Source organism: Cetorhinus maximus, chromosome 28, assembly GCF_964194155.1.
Source record: "Cetorhinus maximus chromosome 28, sCetMax3.hap1.1, whole genome shotgun sequence".
NCBI classification, from domain to species: Eukaryota; Metazoa; Chordata; class Chondrichthyes; order Lamniformes; family Cetorhinidae; genus Cetorhinus; species Cetorhinus maximus.
Genome location: NC_135906.1, coordinates 28,737,666 through 28,760,766, shown reverse-complemented (window position 1 = coordinate 28,760,766; position 23,101 = coordinate 28,737,666). Strand labels below are relative to the sequence as shown.

The window sequence follows — 23,101 nt, the reverse complement described above, 5'->3', positions numbered from 1 at the left end:
TAATAATTGTCAGCTGGCGCGCTGCCGGCTCTCACGAGCAAAAGATCTCGCGTAATTTTACACCCGATCAGGTCAGGCGCGTGCCTGTCTGACGCACGTAAAGTCCTGCCCCATGTAATCGCTGGTTTGAAGACTGCTAATTGATAATTACTCTGGGCAGTGATCTGTGAGGGCAGGTCCTTTTTTTTTTTGAAACCGCATTATCCTTTTTCTAGCAGTAAAGAGTGCTGAGCATCAACAGGAAAGCAAAAGCAATTCGTGATCACAATTGATATGCAGAACAAGTGTATCTTCCATTTTATTCAACCTTTCATTCGGTTTATGAGCTCTGTGCTCGGCATTGTAGTCATTCAAACGTCATCAAATTTTGCTTGTTTCGCTTCAAGTGTTGGTCCAGGAAGGAGGTAACTCTGCTGCTTTGCGACCAGAATGAGATTATTGTCCATGTGCATTGAATAAGTTGGGTGGGGAAAGTGCACCACTTAGCCTTTTAAGAAGTCCCTTCCAGAAGCTCCTGGTTGTTGGCACGGCATTGTGGTGTAAGGAGTTATTTTGCCCACATGGTGTCACTGGGTGACCACTGGTTTTATCTTTTATTTCTGCTGTACCCAGTTTATTTTTGCTGTTCTCAATTCACTGCACTCTAACTCCCAGAACAGCTATGTCACTGGACTAATGAGTGCAGAAGGCAAAATAGAAATCTACTTTTCCATCTAATCAGTTGCAGTGAAAGATTACTTGGTGGGGGAGTCTATATCCAGCTTCATAAATGTCATTGATGCCTTGTTATTTGGAAACTAGAACAGCAGGGTGATTCGGTTTTTGCTATTGGGCATGAATTTATCCTCATGAATAGAATCACACATGAGTCACAGCCCATTGGTAATGGGGATACCTTTCTTCAGTACTGGATAGACAGAGAAAATGTTTCCACTTTTGGGGGAGACCAAAACTAGGACAATAAATATAAGTTAGTCACTAATAAATCTAATAAGGAATTTGGGACAAACTTCTTTAACCAGGCTCTTTTTATAATGTGGAACTTGTTACATCAAGAAATAGTTAAGGCAAATAACAGATGTCTTTCAGGGGAAGGCAGAGAAGTACAATGAAGGGGAAAAGAATTGAAACTCCTAGGCTAATGGAGTTAGATGAAGAGGGGTGAAAGGAAGCACATCCTGAGCATCAACACTGGCATGGACCTTTTGGCCTCTTTCTGTGCTTATAGACTCTATATAATTCCATGAATATAGATGTCCGTTTAGTGCTTCATTCCTGAAACAGTCTGTGCACAAACTGCTCTGTGACACGGTCAAGAAGTGAAAGATGATACAAATGACATTGCACCCTGATTGCTCACGTCTCCCCAGTAAAGGGGGTTAAACTCTGCACTGTGTTTTTACCGTAGTGATTTTTGTTTTCTCTCCATTCTGCCGCTCCCTCTCTAAGGTTTCCCACCGCTTCAGGGAGCAGAGAGTGGCGCACAGGATCAAAGCATTGTGGGAGTGCTGGAGAGTGCAATGAAGCTAGCCAATCAGGAGGTGAATGAAGGTGAAAATGAGGAGGATGAGGTGAGCTGTGGCAAGAAAGATCCCACTCTGTGCATCGGCTTTGAAGCATTAAAGTCCTGCCCTCCTGAGTTGAAATCCATTTTATATCCTATCTGTTATCTCTTCACAGCAAGTGAGCTACTGTGATCCTTATTTCCTATGCTTCAGAATTAATAATAATGTCCCATGGCTAATGTTGTCACAAAGCAACTTATTGTATTACATGTGTGGGTGACCTTGGCGAAGGAATACTTCCCTTTCCAAAAAATCCCAGAGCTTTATTTCTAGAAACTTTATGCCATAGTAAATAGCTTGCCCTCTCTCTGTTGTTGGCTCCAGGACATACCAAGAAGGCACATTGACTCACCATCTGATGCAACAAAATGTGCCCCTTCACAACAGTTCCCTAGAAGGTTGGGAAAAGTGGAGCGTGAGCCAGGCCACTCTCGCACCTCTTGAGTACAGAGATGGGGAGAGCCAGCAAAGGTCTCGGGGCACCTTAGCCAAGTATGTAAAGTAATTAGGTACGCGAGAAGCAGCAGTTTTAAAAGAAGGAAAATTGGAAAAATATTGCCATCCTAGTCAGTTAATTAATGACTGGACCTTTTCTAGTGTCAGATCTTCCTCACTCTCTGCTTCTTGTCAAGCATGAAAGAACCTCCGATAGCCAGCAGAAGAATGTGATCCAGGCCTATCCTGCCAGCTTGATGTAGGTTTGAAATGGGGCCACTAAACAGAAAGGGCAGGCCGATTTTATTAGCTTTCAGTTTTAGGGAAAGTTTAGCTTTGTCAGAAGTTTTCATCTTTGTTGTCATTTTTACGTAAATGCTGCTTAAAAATGTGTATCTGAGTCTTTCTTTCTGCCCGAAGAGGGACTGATTCCTTCTGCATTTCCTGAAACACTGAGCCTCGACATATTGCTTTTTTCTGTAAAGTGCTGGAATCATGTGCAATTTATAAGATTGCTTTCTTCCCCTCCCATACTTTTTAAGCCAGCACAACAGGCACCTGCTCAGAGACCTGCACTGCAAGCACGCCCCAGGATGCCAGCATCGGGGGCAACACCAGCTGTCCCTGCTAGCACTGGGAACCCAGCCCAAAAACAGCTGTCAAACAAAGGTAACACTATGGGGTGGGGTGGGGTGGGGGAGAGGAGGGAGGTTGGGGGAGGGGGGGAGGGGGGGGGAGGAGGGGGGGAGCGGGAGGAGGGAGGGAGGGGAGGGGGGAAGGAGGGGAGGGGGTTGGGTGGTGGGGGAGTGGGCGGTGGGGGGGGTGGGCGGTGGGGGGGTGGGGGGTAACATATCATGAATGGCCAAACCCATTATGCATTATGCAAAATATGCATTACAAAATAATTTAAAAAAACAAGTTTTCCCGGTGCACACATTTTGGTGACTCTGAACTGTCTCGTAGTGATCCAAAATGTTAAAGACTATATCTGTAACAGTAAAGGGAGGAGAAAAAAGTCCCCTTGTATCCTGTGGGTGAAAACCCCAGGAACTGGCAGCCTCTTGGCACATTACCCAAGTGACCACTCTTTACCTGTGAACCTAATTAAATGTTGGTGGGCTTTTTGACTATGGAGGGCATCTCGCCCAAGTCTGATTCTGATGTCCATGTGCACGTTCCAGGAGAGGTCATGTGACTAAGATCAAGTTCAAGAGTCCCAGCCATTTCCCCTTTGTCCCTCCCTCCTCCCCCTTACTCCAGGTGTACTGAGGCCGCTTGCAAGGTACAACTGCCACCTCCGACTGTAGTTACGGCACGAAGCACAAACGAAAGTTTGAATGCTGCACCTTCTAGTTTGTATGGCTCAGCACGGCACAGGGGCAGTTCCTTTAATTGCAGCCATCGGAAGGGCTCAAGTATTCTCAAAGGCAGGTGTGGTAGGTGATTGGGCTAAACATTTCCTTCTGTGTTCCACCCCTGCAGCTCAACAGCAGTTGGAATTCTTACAGAACAGGAAGAAACAATTCATGCAGGCAGCACTCCGTACAAAACAGAAGAATGATATTGAGGGAGCAAAACTGTATCTTCGGCAGGCGAAAGGGTTGGACCCCATGATCGAGGCTGCCAAGGGCGGACTGCCTGTAGATATTACCAAGGTAAAAGAACCTTCTTTCTAAATTGACATCTTTTTCCTTCGAATGTGTAACTGCACAATTTTATCTGCTGTTAAGAGAGAGACTTTGTATCACACCTACCATTAGCCACGGATGTCCCAAAGTGTTTTATAGCCATGAAGCACTTTTGAAGTATGGTTTTGTTGTAAAGTAGGAAACACAATAACCAGTTTGCATGCAGCCAGCTCTCTCAAACAGCAGTGCGTTTTATTTTTGGGTGATGTTGATGAAGAGACACCAGGACAAACTCCCCTGTTCTTTTGGAAGAATTCACGGGTTCTTTTTATGCCCACCTGAAAGGGCATGTGTGGGCGGGCGTAGGTTTAACATCTCACCTGAAGGACGACACTCCGACAGGGCAACGCTGCCTCAAATACTGAGTATTGGCCTGACCCATGTGCTGAAGTCTCTAGAGTGGATTTTGAACCTCTTACCATTCTGACTCTGAGGGGAGGATTCTATCCATTGAGCCATTGATACAACTTCAGCAGGGCTGCACTTTTGCCAAACAACCTCAATTCCATATCTTTGGTACATCAAGTGCTGTGATCTTGGATAAATCAGATAGTAATCAGGCTGTTCCACTGCACCGTCTTTAAAAATTGTTCCTGTACGTCCTCAATCATGAAGCACCAGAGACATTAAGAAAGGGATTTTAAAAAAAGCTGGAACTATCGAATTAGCACGTTATCCCCAACAACCAGCCTATAATGTTATTTGAAGTATTAAACTGCCATCTTAGACTAAAACCCTGCAACCATTTTGGGATTGGAAACCAATTGGGAACTCAAAATGCTCTTAATTTCGGCAGATTTTTCACTTCCTTTAGTAATTTATTCATTTTTGTTTTCCCTTGCTGAGGTACAGCTCCATGGATACAGTTTGCCCCTTCACTACCTTCACATTAGTCTTAAGTGAGCCTTAACTGTAGTACAGCACTGGGTCAAAATCCTGGAACTCCCTCCCTAACAGCACTGTGGGTGTACCTACACCACATGGACTGCAGCGGCTCAAGGAGGCAGCTCACCGCCACCTTTTCAAGGGCAACTAGGGATGGGCAATAAATGCTGGCCACACCCCATGAATGAATAAAAAACATATAACTTGCATTTGTATAGACTCTTCAGAATATAACAGATTCCAAGGCACTTAAGGAAGGCAGGGGATGGGGAAAGAAGGAGGTAAAGATGATGAAATAATGGATGATGGAAAACTCCGTCAATAAGGTGGGCCTTTGGAAGGTTTTAAACCTGGAGAGGAGTGGTTTAGGAAGGTGGGGCAGGCTTCAGTAGCAGTGTTCTTACCAATATTTATCCCTCAACCAATACATGAAGATGTACCACATTCATTATCACATTGCTGTTTGTGGAACCTTGCTGAGTGTACATTGGCTGACCATAAGCCATAGGAGCAGAAATTAGGCCATTCGGCCCATCGAGTCTGCTCTGCCATTCAATCACGGTTGATAAGTTTCTCAACCCCATTCTCCCGCCTTCTCCCCATAACCTTTGATCCCCTTACCAATCAAGAACCTATCTATCTCGGTCTTAAATACACTCAATGACCTGGCCTCCACAGCCTTCTGTGGCAATGAATTCCATAGATTCACCACTCTCTGGCTAAAGAAGTTTCTCCTCATCTCTGTTCTAAAAGGTCTTCCATTTACTCTGAGGCTGTGCCCTCAGGTCCTAGTCTCTCCTACTAACGGAAACATCTTCCCCACGTCCACTCTATCCAGGCCTTTCAGTATTCTGTAAGTTTCAATCAGATCCCCCCTCATCCTTCTAAACTCCATCGAGTATAGACCCAGAGTCCTCAAACGTTACTCCTATGTTAAGCCTTTCATTCCTGGGATCGTTCTTGTGAACCTCCTCTGGACCCTCTCCAGGGCCAGCACATCCTTCCTGAGATACGGGGCTGCTGTGTTTTCTATGAATAAAACTATGACTCCACTTCGGAAGTACTTTATTTACTATAATGCACACTAGGAACCTGAAGTAGTGAAAGGCACTCCATAAATGCAGTTGTTTCCCTTTCTTCTGGGACTGATGTCGATTGGGTTTGGGAATATTGTGGAGATGGAAGCACAGGATGAAGCTGAGCCCTGGATCAAACAGGACCAAGGATTTGCTCAACTTTATTGGGGCTGAGTGAGCAGCCTGGGAATGCTTGGAGTCTGTGACAAGGGACACGTTTTATAATGGGAGGCTGAAAGAAATGGATTTTGTCTTTGAGGTTGGAGAAAACTCTGATTCTCTGTTAGACAGGGAGTCTGACCGTACAAGAGTCTGAGTGGAGAGATGAGAAGGTAGACTTCCGTCTCCTCAGGACCAACTTACATGTGTATGCTGTATCTCTGGGTGATGCCACCAAGGTAATCTTCTGTTGAAGAGTGATACGAACTCGAAATGTTAACTGTGTTCCTCTCTGCCGATGCTGTCAGACCTCCTGAGCTTTTCCAGGTATTTTTGTTTTTGTAAGGGGTAATGTTTATCTGACAAAGAGTCAGAGCTTTCCTTGAGGGACTCCAGGAGCAAGCAGGAATGTGGGGAGTGGGAAGAAAAGGCATTGTTATCAATACATTGGTTGCCTTAAGAATTGTTGGAGTGGAAGCACACCAGGGAAATCCTATGGAGTTGAACAATGAGGAGTGAGAGATCAAGCAGGACAGGGGAACAATGGAGAATAGTCTCAGAAGATATTATTTGTGACTTTGGCAAGAATCGTGCCTTTGTTGAGAGCAGAGAGTGAGATAAACTGAAGTGATTCAGATTGAGTTTTGGAGAGGTGGGCATGGATCTTGGTGGTGATGCCGTGTTCGAGGATGTTAGAGAAGAAGAGGAAGTTAGTGATGGGCAGGAGAGGAGACAAGTCAAGGCTGGGTTTATGAAGAGGAGGTGGCACAGCCAAGTTCTATACTATCCACATACATACACAGACAGCATGAATCACTCGATGCTCAATGAACACCCTGATCAGTTTTGGTGCATAAACTGAAAAGTCTCAAAATTTATGCTTCTCACCAAACTCCTCATCGAGTTGAGACCATGAAAATGTAGAGTAAGTTGGTTAGCTTCGTCAGTGTTCCTACTGGCAGCCAGGCTTTGGTGCCAAACACATGCACCTACAGACGTGGTGAATGCCCCATGTTTATATTCAGATAGGGAGAGTAGCTGGTGACACACAGTTCGAGTGGCACGAGCGCTTGTTACATTAGCCGGCATGATTTTAAACAATGCTGGAGAAATCCTTTGAAAAGCAAGAGATGTTTAACCTTTGTGACGTTCCTTAAATTTCCAGGTGCCTGCGCTCCCAGCAAATGAGGAGGACTTTATGTTGGTGCAGCACCGGGGAGTGCATGTCCCCCAAAAAACTGCAGAGCAGTATGGTCAACTGATGGAAGTGTTGAAACAACAGTATGAGGTAAATCCATACACCTTGCCCAGTAATCCAGAACTAGAGCAAAGGCAATGTGCAACATCTCCAGTCTTTTAAAATGACATGGTCAAATTAGGAAGTCTTGTAGCACAGTGGTAGTGTCCTTACCTCTGAGCCAGAAGCTCGAGGTTTGAGTCCCTCATCAGGACTTGATGGCCATGGAAGGTGCAGTCACAATGTGGCCCAACAGCTTGATTATCAACCTGTAAATCCTTCCAGTACCCCCATGACAAATGATAAGAGAGCAGGAGTCTCCTGGTCAGCCAGAACCTGCAGAACACAAATGGAAATCCACTACAGCACCTTGCCAAGCATAACCACGGACCAATACATGGAAGTCCATGGTCACTTCTTAGGGCATGGTACCTGAAGAGAGAGATGGTAACCATAAAGTAAGCGGATGTTGCCTTATTTAAGCAATTCTAATTGAATTTGTGGCAAGGATTCTGATGCAATAAAGTTAATTGGCTCCCACTTCTATTCTTCCAATTTTGTAAAGGCTGTTAATCTTCCTGATTATCCTGGGCTCTATTCCCTGTATAGATGCATTAGACCATCTGTTCTGAGTAAATGTCAAGTTTAACATGTGGAGCCTACATATTTTGGAATGATCTGTGGCACTTATTCATTGAAGGTTTAATTATACCACTACCTGGAACATGTAAATGCATCCACCCGCATAGCACTTCACGCATTCACCATCTAATTTTTATTGATTTTGTGATTTTGAAATGTTCAGTATGATACCTGGACTCCAAGGATGAAACCGTGAGGAGAGATTAAACAAACTAGGGTTGTATTCCTTGGAATTTAGCGGGTTTAAGGGGCGATTGGATTGAATTTTTCAAGATATTAAGGGGAACAGAGAGAGATGATCTCATCAAGGGCAATGATTGGATGCTACAGTTTACCCCGGTTTCTCGCACCCATGAAGATGAGAGAAAATCAGCCTACTCCTTGTTACTTCCTGGAGATAGCTGCTGGACAGCCATTTGTGTGTGGTCCTCTGGTTGAGGACAGCAATAGCCTTGATTTGAGCTTCTCTTGCCTCCCCACCCCACCCCTAGTTAAATAGCTTGTCAAGAGTCACTATTTAGTCTTGCACATGCTTGGGCCATGCAATGGAGAGTATCTGGCATGATTGGGACCAAAGTCTGGGAAGAGTTGGGAGGGGCAGAAAGGGAGAAAAAAGGAAAAGAAAATTGTGCCTGACCAAACCTGAGCACGTTGTTTTGTTGCTAGGTGGGAGAGAAGCTTGTGATTAGATTGCACCTCGTACTGTTAATCGAGTAATACTTAGTGGCAGTAGTGAATGTGATCAATGACTTGCGGGGGTGGGTGGTGGTGGTGGGAGGAGAGGGGGGTAAGAAATAATAAATCTTCACTTTTATATTGGTACTGATCAGTAAATGTCATTTTTTTTTAATGCAAACATTTGGACAAACGTTAATGTTTTGACATCAGCATTGAAATTAACATCTTTTTGATGGATGTAACCAGAACAGCTTCAAGTACCTGTCCTCCAACCATATTATAGCAGCAATATATGTAACATACAAGACGTAAATTTGTCAAGATTATGTTATCACCAGACTATAATGAAGAAAGTACTACAGTATTTTAATCTTTCAGTCAGAAATACAGCCTGTTTCATTCATGCTCATTGCCTCACAATAAGATAGACTTTACTGGAGACTTTAGTCACCTGTATTTGGGAAAAACCCATTCAATCACTTTATCTATTAATAGTCTTGCGTTATGTATCTTTCTATAGACATGTATGCAGTACTCTAAGCAATACACACACCTCGGAAGCGTGTCGGAGACCACCAAGTGAGTGCAGATAAACACTTTTGTCTGTGTAAGATAAGATAAAATCTTTGATCATCTGTAGTGAGTCGCAAAGTTATCACTTAACATGGCAATTCCAATGAAGTCATAAACAATGGGTGAAACTCGATCTGTTTTCTAAGGATCTTGTGGCCCTTGACCAATTTGCCAGACTGTGTCTATGTGCAGGAGGGGTTACAGCACGATACATTCTGCTCTCAGCCACCTACTTCAGGACTGAACCAGGAATTGAATCGCTGGCTGTCTAGTTTTAACTTTCTCTTCCCTAACTAGAGATGCCAGGATTTGCCGTGGTTTGCACTGACACCTTAGCCGAAATGATCTAATTTGCCCAAGATTAGGGATTCTAGGACTTTCCTGATGAACTGGATCAGTTTTATATTGAACAACATAATATTAATTAACCCTTTTGACTCCCTCCTTATTGTTAACGCCTCGGGTGCTACTGCAGCATCTTTTACAGTCTTAAAGTCGCAGCTCATTCAAAAAGTTAACAAATTAGAAATGAGATTCCAGATATGGGGCATTTCACTTTTGAGAACTTGTATTTTCATGCCTGATTTCTTGAACTAAAATCTTAAGGATTGCTGACTGAAAACTAGGTTTTGGATCATTTAATATTGTTCACCTGAATTCCACAGGTCTTTTAGATGTGAAGTATTGGAAATGAAATGAATTAAGTAAATGAAGTGCGGTTTTTTTTGAGTATCACAATGTTAAGCAGCCTTGATGGTTGTTTTCATTGCTGGGTGTTAATTCCAACCAGACATTGATATTTATTTAAATTTTGTTATAAATTGACCATGTGCTGCTGAGATTAAAAAAACCCTTCAGGTGCCAGGGATTAGTATCTAAGACTGAAATACTGAGTCTTTGAATCCTCAACAGTCAGGTTAGAAGAGAATTGAAGCCATTTTGATTGAGTAATGTAAAGTTCTGTGGAACTGGGGCAAGTTTCCTTGTAGCAAATAAACTAAACAGTATGTTTATATCAAAGATTGAGCTGATCTTTAAACAATCATTTCATATCATTGTGCGTACTTGTATTTAAGATTTGAGAAAATGGCAGACGATTGCAAAAAGAACATTGAGATTGTGAAGCAGGCACATGCCCAAGGCTACCCCCTACCCAAGTACCACCACGAGGAGAGGACCTTCCAAGTGGTAAAGTGAGTAGCAGCTACAGAGATGTGCAATGGGTTTGGTTCAGCCATGGTAATCATTAAGTTTTGCATTCATAAAAAGTTTAAAAACCTTTTTAGGATGACTTTGCAGCACTTAACAATTTTGCATGAAATTACATTATCTGTGAGTTGATGGAGGCTTAGTCAATCTAAACTAAAATAAACAAATACATTCTATTCCAGATCTTGGACAAATAATGTGAAATGAGCTAACATCTGGAGGAGTCTACTTTTGTATTTTGGATGTGTTGTCAAACCAATGTCTTTCTGTGGTTTAGGAGGATGATAAATACTAGGCAACACTATACAAAGAAGAGCAGACAGTTCTTCTCATGTCCTGCCCAATATTCCTCCTCAACCAACACGACAAAAAAAGCTTGAGCTAACTGACCATTTATCATGTTGCTTTTTGTGGAATCTTACTGTGCTAGGTTTGCCTTCAACAGTGATTGCTGTTCAAAAGTAATTTATCTGAAGTGCTTTGAATTGTTTCTCAGAGATCTGATCAAGTACTGCATCATTGCAAATCTATCTTTAAGTCTGCCCCTCGCCTCTCCTCCTCCCCAGTGCTATAGAGACTTTGTAAGGGGGACACAGTTTGTGTAGTGTAAACAATGTGTTGGAACTTAATGAGAGTGCAGGGTGGAGTTTGGTCAGCTGCAAATGTGAAATCTTTGCATATACATGGTGATAGCAATACAGACGCAGTGTGCTGGATTGTCGGATATATAATTTTAAAAACTACATATAGTGGGACTATTAATGTGGCAAAACAGCTCAAAATTCTTCAGTGTACCCCTCACAAGTGCAGTGATTTGAATGACCAGTTGATCTGTTTTCTGGTTTTACTGATGGACGTGAAATTATCGGTCAAGGCTTCCTATGATTGTTTAGATAGTGTCTTGGAATCTTTGGTGCCCACCTGAACTCTTGGAAGAGGCAGATAGGGCATTGGTTTAACATTTTCTTGAATGGCAGCATTACCACCCTGGATTGTCTGCCCAAGTTACTGGGTCAGTTCCCAAGTGGGGTCTGGACACCTTGACTCAGAAATCAGAAACCAGTAGTTGAGTTGTACTGAAGCACTAACACAATTCAATGTCTGTTTTTTGTTTTATTCCAGAATATTTCCCAATCTCACAAACAGCGACATGATCCTTTTCATCGTCAAAGGAATCAACCTACCGCCTCCTTCAGGTAGTGAAATGTGCTGATAATTTTCAACCCCTTAACTGCTCTAGACGTAGGGGCCTCTGCTGAGCCAGAAGAGTGAGAAATGCCCCTAAATACAAATTAGCTACCACTTGCTTTAGCTGTTGGCTTTGCAGTGTTAGTCACAGGCAGGGATCTAATGGAAAGCTGGCATCAGAGGTCGTTTTCGATTACATCATTGCTTATCTTAGTTAGTTCAGTACCAGCTATTTTCCATCCCCACTCCCCTTTATTTCCCCCACCACCTTCCGCCTGCTTATTTTCTTACAAACGGCCTGATTGTGGAGCCTGTGAAGTAGTGAGCGTCTGCGCTGATCCTGAACAGACTTGCAGTGGTTTCTGCGAGAAATCTAATTTTGCATCAACTCCCTCTGCACATGTGGGAAAAGAGGATAATATATTTGTGGAGGGAGAAGCTCATTTTAACACCATTTCCCTTTGAGCAGTTGTTTTGGTGATGGATGAGCTGCCAGTCTCCAGCGTGTACCACTCCCTCTAGATATGAAGGTGCGGCTAATTTTTAAAAAAAATTGTACTCCTATGCTGAATCTTAGATGTTAAATAATGACCAGTTAATATTCTGTTTAGGTGTTGCACCATATGATCTTGATGCCTTTGTCAAGTTTGAATTTGCCTTCCCAAACTCGGTGAGTACCTTATTACCTTATTGGTTCAGCCTTTCTGCGAATTTGGGTGAAGGGCCAAAATCCAAGGTACAGGGCCCCATTCAAACTGAAAAGCATAGGATAGTGCACAAGGTAGATCAGGAGCCAGTGGTGAGATAGTTTTTGGTCTAGAAGTCTGCATAATTTTGGTGGAAGTGAAGATTGAAGGAAGCAGTTTCAGATTTTTGTTCCCTGGGAAAGTAAGTTGGTAGGAAGCATGTTAATCAGTTATAAAGCGTTGTGAAAAACCAACCCATGAAGCTTTCACTGGAGTGCACGGCTTGTGGCTTAATGTAGCGATGTAATGTGTCAGGATCCCATTGGATGTCAGACCGTGTGCTGTTCGCTGATCACATTAGAGAACTCCAAGGAGGAGAGAGAAGATAGCAAGGAGGGACAAACCACAACAGAGAGAGCCTGTGGGAATAATAAAGAGCACAGTACTTTGAAAGATGGAGATTAATGATGTAGACTCCTGTACTCACTGACATACATGAGTTCACAGTCTGGCAACCCTCAATCTGAAAATTCTCATCCTAGTTTTCAGATATCGCCACGGCCTCACCTCTCTGTATCTCTGCAACCTCCTCCAGCCCTACAATCCTCTAAAATTTCTGGTCTCTTGCACATGCATAGTTCTCTTTGCTCCATCATTTGCAGCCTTGCCTTCAGTTGCTTAGGTCCTAAGCAGTGGAATTCTCTTCCCAAATCTCTCTGCCTCTGCCTCCTTTTTTAAACTGAATCTTAAAACCTATTTGACCCAGCTCTTGACCCAGACCCAACCCTAGTTACCTGTCCTAATATCTCCTAATGTAGCTCAGTGATAAATTCTGTCTGATTACGTTCCTGTGGAGTATCTTGCAATGTTTTACTACTTTAAAGGTACTATATAAATGCAAGCTGTTGTCTTAAATTTAATCCTAATCCGACTTTTGTTTCGTTTGATGTTTTGGCCTCATGGATTTTGTATCACACAATTTTAGTACTATAAAAACCACCGATCCTCGTCACAACTTCAATTCTAACTAGTTTATTCCCTTAAGACCTGCGTACTGCTGCAAGTTATGGTGCGTGTTCTATTTTATTCAACAGGAAGAAGCACAGAAAGACAAAACCAATGTGATTAAAAACACAAACTGTCCAGGTATGTGAGGCAGGAGAGCTGCCAAGTGAATTAGCAAATCTGGCACTAATTTATTTTATTGGTTTGTGTTGGTCATGTGGCCAGTTCGCTGTGGTCACTATGGACCATGTGATGTCAGTCAGTCACTAGCACTCTTACATTTGGGTGAGAGAGTTCTGTGTTCATATCCCACTGTAGAGACTTGAGCACCTGATCCAGGCTGACACTCCAGTGAAGCACTGAGGGAGCATTGCAGTATCCGAGGTACTTTAGTTTTGGATGAGACATTAAACAGAGGTCCTGTTTGCCTTGTCGGGTGGATGTGAACGAATTTGTGGCACAATTCAAAGATGTTCTCCCTGGTGCCCCTCGACCAATATCACTAAAACAAATGATCTGCTCATTATCACGTTGCAGTTTGTGGGAGCTTGCTGTCAAAATTGGCTGTCACGTTTCCTACATTACAACAGAGACTACACTTCAGAATGTGCTTCATTAAGCGCTTTACAATGTCTCCACCTCGTTAAAGGAAAGTTTCTTTTCAGTTAGTTTGTTGGGATGCCTGGCCGGGGGGATATCTCAGCTGCCACAGTAGTTGGAGCAGGATGTAGGCCAAGAGGCAGGGATGGCAATCACAGGATGTGATGAGCAAAGGGCTATCCACTCACCATTTCCTTATGATATGGAAAATTGAGGCACTGCTGTAAAACAACAATGGCAGCAGGGACGTTTGAAACACTTAAAACACCAGCCTGCTTTAATTTACCCTCAAACATAGACCCTACGAGAATAATCACTTTTTTTTTGTTGTCTAACTAGAATTTAGAGAGCAGTTCAACCTGAACATCAACCGTGGACACCGAGCATTCAAACGAGTCGTACAGACCAAAGGAATTAAATTTGAAATACTCCATAAAGGGTATGAGTTCAATTTATTTAATGTTCTATTTTACCAGAGTGTTTTTTTTCAACTATTGGTTTGGTACAGTTCTTGAACATTCTTTAGTATCATATGGTGATGTTCTGAAACCAGTCACAAGGAGGCACTTGAGGGCAGCACTTGTGATGCAAAGGCTCAATACAGTGAAAGACCATTTCTCACTCCACTCTATCGCTTGAGTAAAGTTTTAACCTATACAGCAGAAGATATTCCTCCTTCATACAGTTTGTACAGGCTGTGAAAATCAATTTCAACTTTTTCCATTTTTCTTTCATACCATATGAGAGCCTGTGTACATTTTGGCCCACAGCTTGTACCAGTTGCTGTCAGGGGAGGGGAGGTGGGAAGTCTGGCTAAACTGTAGCTAGGAGCAGTGATGCAAAGCGTGAAATACTTCTTCCTTATTTTCTTTTCCCCCTTCACCCCTACAATTCTGCCTGTATTTGAGAATTGTACCTGATGCAGGGTCTGTTTTTAACATTAGGACCTCGTCATGGTGGAGTTGATTTGTTTTCTGCCTGTAGCTTTAAGAAGTAAAATTGGAGAACAGGTGAGTAGGCCCACTTGCTTACTCCCTTTCATTCCACTATTGCCATCACCCCCAGCAATCTGTAAGGGAAGATTGCTTTACTTGTAAGTGGCAGCCGTCACCAGCTTTGAGAACAGGACTTAGGCCATTCAGCCCATCAAGCCTGTTCTACATTCCTGATCCATATCCCTTGCTATCCTCAACGAACAAGAATGTATTGATCTCGGTCTTAAATTTCAATTGAAACCAGTCTTAGGAGAGAGTTGCAGGTTTCTACTGTCCTTTGTGTGGAATAAATGCTTCCTAATTTCATTATTATTCCAATTTGCCTTGAATCCAAAGTGGATTATCTAGCACTTCCACACATTGAACTCTATTTGTCAGCTTTGAGTATTCACTTAATCTGTCTATGACCCTTTCTAACTCCAGCAATCATGTTACCGTGCCTCCTAATTTAATATTCTGCTTGTGGTAGGGGAAAAAAATAATGCTCCTTTCTCCCTTAACAGGGGTCTTTTCAAGAATGACCGAGTTGTGGGAACAGCTCAGTTTAAGCTGGAGAAACTTGAGTCACAGTGTGAGATTCGGGAAATCCTGGAGGTGAGATTTCAAAACTTTGTGAAGGAGATGGACTAGCAACATACCAAAAGACTCGGTTTCATTATCAATTGCAAGTTAGATACCTGAGGGGGTATGGAAACTGGAATTAGACTGGAGCTTAGGGGGAGACCGTTTTGAAAGTTTTAAGACCCTATGAAGCATCAATAAACTGGGCCCTAATAACTCGTTGTGAACTCGATCTATATCCACGTATTTATTATCCTCTGAGTGACTGTGAAGACACTAGTGTAGTAAATTCAAAAGAGAAATGGATAGTCATTTTAACCTCCCACATAGGAGGTTAGTAAACAACAATAGAACACATGGGATAAGGGGTAATATGGTGATATAGATTGAGAATTGGTTAACAGGCAGAAAACAGAGTAGGAATAAACGGGTCATTCTCAGGATGGCAGGCTGTTCCTAGTCGGGTACGCAAGGTTCAGTGCTGGGGCCACTGATGTTCACAATCTATAGAAATGATTTGGATATGGGGACCAAGTGTAATATTTCCAAATTTGCTGTTGGCAGAAAACTAGGGAATATAAGTTGCGAGGAGGATGCAAGGAGGCTTCAAGGGGACTTTGAGAGGCTCAGTTAATGGGCAAGCACATGGCAGACGGAATATAATGTGTGAATATAAGTGTGAAGTTATCCACTTCAGAAAGGCAGAGTATTTCTTAATGGTGAGGGGTTGGGAAGTGTAGATGTCCAAAGGGATCTGAGTGCCCTTGTTCATGAGTCACTAAAAGCTAACGTACAGGTGCAGCAAGCAATTAGGAAGGCAAATGGTGTGTTAGACTTTATTGCAAGGGGATTGGAATACAGAAGGAAAGATATCTGCTGCAATTGTCTAAAATCTTGGTGAGACAGCACCTGGAGTATTGTGTACAGTTTTGGTCTCCTTCTCTAAGGAAGGATATGCTTGCCATAGAGGGAGTGCAATGGAGGTTCAGCAGACTAATTCCTGGGATGGCAGAATTGTTTTATAAGGAGAGATTGAGGAGACTGTGCCTGTATTCACTAGAGTTTCAAAGATTGAGAGATGATCTCATTGAAACTTATAATATTCTTGCAGGGTATGATAGGGTGGATGTAAATAGGATAAACATCTGGACTCACCCCTGGCTGGTGAGTCCAGAACCTCAGAATAAGGGGCAACCATTTAAGACTGAGATAAGGTGGAGTTTCTCTACCCCAGAGGGCTGTGGAAGCTCAATCATTGAGCACGTTCAAGACAGAAATTGATAGATTTCAGGATACTAATGACATCAAGGGATATGGGGATAGCGCAGAAAGTTGCATTGAAGTAGATGATCACCATGATCTAATTAAATGGCAGAGCTGGCTTGATGGGCTAAATGGTGTTTCTATGTTTTATGACTGAACTGATTGAAGGGAATAAGAAAGAGATATACCATGCACTATTTGTGTGACTGATAAATGCACCAGGATTGCTTCTGGCCAATGACCATTGTTTCTCATTACTACCCGCAATCATAGTTGTAACTGTTGGAATTGCTTTTGCTTCAATTCATTCCTACCTGCCCAAGCTCAAGAGCACAGCTGTTCCTACTCCTTCGCCTTTCCTGTGACTAGGATCCCATCCTTGGCTTCCTTTTTGTCTTGTTGCTTCTTGGCAACATCACCTAGAATAATGAGAGCTGCTTTCACGTGTACACTGATGGTATCCTGCTCTATCTCTTCATCATTGCCCTTGACTCCACAATATAGCACCATGCTGACCAGTTTGTTTTTCTGATAGTGTTTTCTAATTGGTGAAAAGCCAGGAACTGTGGACAAACAAGGTGAATTAAGGGTCCAATTACAGAGATCATCAAAAACTAGTGACCAGTACAAAAAAGTAAGAAGGCTAAAGGAATATTCGCTGTTAACTTAAGGGGGCTGGAATACAAAGGGGTACAAGTGAATTTCTCATAGAGAGCCAGTGCAGACACAGTGGGCTGAATGGCTGCCTTCTGTGCTGTAACCATTCTACGATAAGTCATTTGACAATTACATAAGCTCTGGTTGGAATCCCTCTGAACTACTGCATTCAGTTTTGGGCACAGTACTTCAGGAGAAACCTTGGAATGTTTGCAGCACAGATTCCACAAAATGATACTGGGACAAAAGCTGTTCGATAATGAGGACAGGTTGAATAGGCGAGGTGAGGTATTTCCTTGAGTATAGAAAATTAAGAGGTGATCTACTAGAGGGCTTTTAGTAGTTAATAGAGAAAACCTATTTCCTCTGGTAGGGGAAGAGGTCAGAAGAAGTGGGCATAACTTTAAAACTGGAACTAAGCCGTTCACAGGTGATGTCAGGAAGCACTTCTATACACACACACACGCACACTTAGAAATCTGGAAAACTCTTGTCAAAAGCTGTTGAGGCTGGGAGGGGTTGAGGGGTAATTGGTAAGGTCAAAACTGAGATTGATGCTTTTTTGTTAGGCAAGGGTATCAATGGTTACGCAACCACAGCATATAGATCGAGAAAAGGTGCGGATTAGCTTTCATCTAACTTAAAGGTGGAACAAGCTCACGGGGTTGAATGAGCTACTTCAGTTTCTATTAGTTGGTGGATGCACAAGAACTGTCTTCAAGGCAGGACTGAAACAACTGTCTTTGGCTTAGACAGGCGTAGGGGAGGCAATAGGACTGCTCTTAGACCTGGCACCCTTCCCATTGAAATACTGGCTACCGCATGTACTGTTAAGAAGGGGCAATATGCACTGAACAGCATACCAAGCTGGCAGAGCAGCAGTAATTCAGCAGACTATCTGAGCCAGCCGACTGGGCTAGCCAGGGCTGTCTCTCAAATTCATTCCTCTGCCCAGCTTTTCTTCCCACAAGTTCCTGGACGCGATCAATGGAATTCACTGTTCAAACAAAGATATTCAAAACCATCAATGCAGACTAACAGGAAAGAATATTAATTGGCTAGTTTTTTTTGGTGGGGAAGCGAGATGCAGGCTAAAGGAGGGAGCAGGCGTTGCCCTGATCTACAAGAAAACCTCACTCTGCTTGCTGGCACTACACTAAAATCAGTTGGATCAGTGCTGTTAGATGTCAAAATAACCGCAGCTAAACAATTTATGCTGGCCTGGCAAGTGAAGAAGTTTTCAGTGGAACTTCATGATTCTAAAATCATCCATTTTGATGGTTGTTTTCTTCTCTGTTTGGAAATTTTGTTATTGGCAACAATCCATCCCATCACAACCAGTCTGCTTGATTTCCATCCTGTCAGACTGGGATTTTACTGAATATAATATTTATTATTGATGAAGTTAGCTGAATAATATTTTTTAAACAATGCTTTTAAACTCTTCCCAGGTTTTGGATGGCAGGAAGACCACAGGGGGCCGGCTGGAGGTGATTGTAAAGATCAGAGAGCCACTGAGCTCCCAGCAACTCGAGAAAGTGACCGAGAAGTGGCTGGTCATTGACCCACAGAGCTTGCCAGTGGTACGGTTACACTTGCATGATGTTAATTTAAAACTCTTTCAATGTTGCACCCTGAAGGCTCTGTAGAGCAGCCAGTGTATCTGTGTGTTGCCACCCGCAGATGGAGTGCTGGAGGCCTTGCCAGGAGCAGCACCAGGCATACCTTAAATGAGGTGTCAACCTGGTGAAGCTACAACATAGGACTACTTGCATGCCAAACAGCATAAAGTGAAAGAAGGAGCTAAGCGACTCAATAACCAACAAATGAGATCCAAGCTCTGCAGTCCTGCCACATCCAGGTGTGAAGGGTGGTGGACAATTAAACAGCTCACTGGAGCAGGAGGCTGCACAAATATCCCCATCCTCAATGATGGAGGAGTCCAGGACATCAGTGCAAAAGATAAGGCTGAAGCATTCACAGCAATCTTCAGCCAGAAATGCCTAATGGATGATCCATCTCGGCCTCCTCCGGAGGTCCCCGGCATCACAGATGCCAGTCTTCAGCCAATTCAATTAATTCCACGTGACATCATGAAACGCATGAAGGCACTGGATACTGCAAAGGCTATGGGCCCTGACGATATCCTGGCAATAGTACTGAAGACTTGTGCTCCAGAACTTGCCATGCCTCTAGCCAAGCTGTACCAGTGGAGCTACAACACTGGCATCTATCTGAACTCCAGAGGCGAGGTGAGAGTGACTGCCCTTGACATCAAGGCAGCATTTGACCGAGTGTGACATCGAGGAGCCCTAACAAAACTGGAGTCAATGGGAATCAGGGGGAAAACTCTCCACTGGTTGGAGTCATATCTAGCACAAAGGAAGATGGTTGTGGTTGTTGGAGGTCAGTCATCTCAGCTCCAGGATATTACTGCAGGAGTTCCTCAGGGTAGTGTCCTCAGCCCAACCATCTTCAGCTGCTTCATTAATGACCTTCCTTCCATCATAAGGTCAGAAGTGGGGATGTTCGCTGATGATTGCACAATGTTCAACACTATTCGTGACTCCTCAGATACTGAAGCAGCCCATGTCCAAATGCAGCAAGACCTGGACAATATCCAGGCTTGGACTGACAAGTGGCAAGTAACATTCGCACCACACAAGTGCCAAGCAATGACCATCTCCAACACAAGACAATCTAACCATCACCCCTTGACATTCAATGGCATTATCATCGCTGAATCTCCTGTTATCAACATCCTGGGGGTTGCCATTGATCAGAAACTGAACTGGACTAGCCACATAAATACTATGGCTACAAGAGCAGGTCAGAGGCTAGGAATCCTGTGGCGAGTAACTCACTTCCTGACTCCCCAAAGTCTGTCCACCATCTACAAGGCACAAGTCAGGCGTGTGATGGAATACCCTCCACTTGCCTGGATGAGTGCAGCTCCCACAACACTCAAGAAGCTCAACACCATCCAGGACAAAGCAGCCGCTTGATTGGCTCCCCTTCCACAAACATTCACTACCTCCACCACCGAATAGTGGCAGCAGTGTGTACCATCTACAAGATGCACTGCAGAAACTCACCAAGGCTCCCTAGACAGCACCTTCCAAACCTACGACCACTGCCATCTAGACGGACAAGGGCGGCAGATACGTGGGAACACCATCACCTGGAAGTTCCCTTTCAAACCACTGACTGTCCTGACTTGGAAATATATACAGTTTCTTCACTGTTGCTGAGTCAAAATCCTGGAACTCTCTCCCTAACAGCACTGTGGGCGTACCTACATGGATATCAGCAGTTCAAGAAGGCAGCTTGCCACTGCCTTCTCAAGGGCGGTTGGGAATGGGCAATAAATGCTGGCCTAACCAGCGACGGCCACATCCCATAAATGAATATTTTTTTTAACAAAGGAGGCACTGATATATTTATCAGTATAACTTAATGTGTTATGTCTATTATAATGTATGTTTGAAGAGCTTCTATTGCCTTTGGTAAGTTAACTGCACTCTTGCATGTTGAATGGTGACAGTGTTATTGCATGCTCAACGTTAACCCGGTTATTGCACGCCTTAGCTCTCCCACTTCATGCTGACTTTCATCAGATTGAATAAGCCGATAGCTAAACAAAACGTAGCTGGCTGTCCCTCGTATTTAAAGTGTGGGTCAGCACCTTGCACAAAGGCAGTAAAATATGCACAATTGGAACTGAGACTAAAACCTGTCACAACAAGCTTTGCCCAGCTCCCACACAGCAGTTGACTGGGCCTTGTTGAAATGCAGCTTTTACAGAGCTTATTGGTGCTGTAGTTTTCTTTCCCTTCCCCATGGCTCCAAGTAGCAGCTGCCCCGGTGTCTGGAATCACCGTGTGGGGAGTGGCAGGGCGAGATGAGCATCCCCTCACTGAACAGTGCAGCATTCCTGCCGGTGACCCTCCAGCATGCCATTGTTTGCAATTTTGTCTATCGCTGGCTCAGCATGCTCACCGTGGAAGATGTCAAAAAAGCCAAACTTGTTTCCTTTCAGATTGCAGTTCCAAAGTCGAAGGAACGACGGAATCCTCCACAGATGGTGGGTGGAAGGTAGGTTCTGATTCACATTAGTACAATTGTGTGTGGGAGAGAATTGGACCCAAAGATGGCATCACATAATCTTAAAACAGCAACTACCCAACAGAAATAGTCGGGGAGGGGTGGGAGAGGAGGGGGAATGCGGTAACGACTGATATGTTATCGTGGACTAGGGCTGGCTGCCACTTCTTTTGATTCCTGAAGTGAAATCAAACATCTGTGTCACTCATCCTCGAGTCCTATTCTGGAGCTGATCTGCTAGGAGAGTTTGAAACGCTTGTATTGTTGGTGAAGGGAAGCTCACTATTGAGGATTTATCCATGGCTACCGCTAGGGCAAGCTTGATGTGTTAAATGCTTTTCTTGCTCTGGACATTCATACATGATACTTTTCCTACTATTCATAATAAGAGTGATCTTTTTAAAGCGGCAGTTCCTCCGTTCATGAAACATTGCTGCATTTCCATCATGTAATACATTCTCTGTCTTGTTGGAAATTCCTGGATCTCTGAATCCCATTTTGAAAAAAAAACCTGTAACACTGAAGACTATATTCTGAGAAGCTGTAACAAAGCAACAAATACTAGCAGCAGGTTTGTGCGGCCTCCATTCACACAATACTGGGTCAGCACTGTTTATTGGATCAGAGAGAAATGTGCAATAGAGGAGTAATAGGGATCTGCTAGCTAAGAATCTGCAGCATATCAAGCCTCTACTGGGCATCGAGCAAAAGGAACATGTGTATCTTTCACTGGTCTCAGAGTAAAGAGTTCAATAGTGCTTGAAAATTTCCTATGTTTTCCTGAGATTGTACAGAAGGTGATAATGCACCACATCTGGTATGGCTAAGTAACTTGATAAATCTCTCTCCCCTCCCTTTCTAATGGTAAATCAGTCTTGGCATCCATCTCCTACAATATCCAAATTAAATCCTATGGTACTTCCAAACTTTGGTAGTACAGAACTTGAGTATTGCTCAAAAATAAGACATGCTGGCAAAGCTTTTCGTTGTGCACTCATCAGAGCGTTCACAAGAATACCAGTAGTAAAGGGAGCAACAATTTGTACTGCATGAGAAGTTGGTTGGCAAATGGACTCTGGTAGAGGTGTTGCCATGGAGAATGTACCAGGGAACAGTTAACTGCCAAGTTTTTGTTTAAATTCAAACCAGGATGCCCTAACCAATCAGTGGACCTGCCTGGCTTGAATTGAAACAAAAGTTTGGCATTCACTGTGCTCTGGTGCATTCTCCATGGCAACGCATCTACCAATCAGAACCCACTTGCCAAATAATCAGCATTCTCATCTCATGCAGTATAAATTGTTGTTCCTTTTACAATTGGTATTTTTGCGAACTGCCCTGATGAGTGCAAGACAAAAAAGAGCTCTGATAGCATCTTTTTTTCAGCAAAATGTGTCTAAATTTTATTTAAAAACTGACAAACAGATGGCCTGTTTACATCTGAAAGAGAAAAGAAGTTTATTTTTCTTAGAACTTGATGTACCCTAGTCAGATCTTTAATGCTTTTCTCTCTCAATTACAAAATTGTGTTTCCAGTACTTTTTGTTTGTTTCACAATTCCAGCATTCATGATGTTGAAGGGGGTTTATTTTTGAGCGCTGTTTTAAAGTTTTAGTGGAGTCAATGAACAGACCACCCTTAAAGTAGACAATCCACACTACATTATAAACTAATTACAAGGGGGTTAATCCATGGCAGAAACTATGCAGTCGGAAAATCCCTAATGAGATTTTTTCCACGCACTGATTTGACCTAAAGGTTTGAAGCCTGAGGTTTACAGCGATTTCTCCTCACTGGTCAGGGCTGACTGCTTTATTTTCATCAGATTTTCCGCTCCGATTTTTCTTCACCAGCAAAATTATACATCATAAACTGCAGCATCTAGCATGCCGATC

General features: G+C 43.2%; 1 protein-coding gene across 2 annotated transcripts in view; it reads left to right on the top strand.

The window, feature by feature from the left end:
• LOC144668982 (coiled-coil and C2 domain-containing protein 1A-like) overlaps positions 1 to 23,101 on the top strand; it is an 87,326-nt gene that overhangs the window by 33,039 nt on the left and 31,186 nt on the right. For both annotated transcript variants that reach the window (XM_078531516.1, XM_078531517.1), the window contains exons 12-24: positions 1,450 to 1,571; positions 2,543 to 2,669; positions 3,483 to 3,655; positions 6,974 to 7,096; positions 8,886 to 8,944; positions 10,015 to 10,131; positions 11,270 to 11,343; positions 11,947 to 12,005; positions 13,116 to 13,167; positions 13,966 to 14,065; positions 15,125 to 15,215; positions 18,554 to 18,685; positions 21,142 to 21,197. In XM_078531516.1, the coding sequence (XP_078387642.1) occupies positions 1,450 to 1,571; positions 2,543 to 2,669; positions 3,483 to 3,655; positions 6,974 to 7,096; positions 8,886 to 8,944; positions 10,015 to 10,131; positions 11,270 to 11,343; positions 11,947 to 12,005; positions 13,116 to 13,167; positions 13,966 to 14,065; positions 15,125 to 15,215; positions 18,554 to 18,685; positions 21,142 to 21,197 (1,285 nt within the window). The remainder of the gene's footprint in view (positions 1 to 1,449; positions 1,572 to 2,542; positions 2,670 to 3,482; positions 3,656 to 6,973; positions 7,097 to 8,885; positions 8,945 to 10,014; positions 10,132 to 11,269; positions 11,344 to 11,946; positions 12,006 to 13,115; positions 13,168 to 13,965; positions 14,066 to 15,124; positions 15,216 to 18,553; positions 18,686 to 21,141; positions 21,198 to 23,101) is intronic.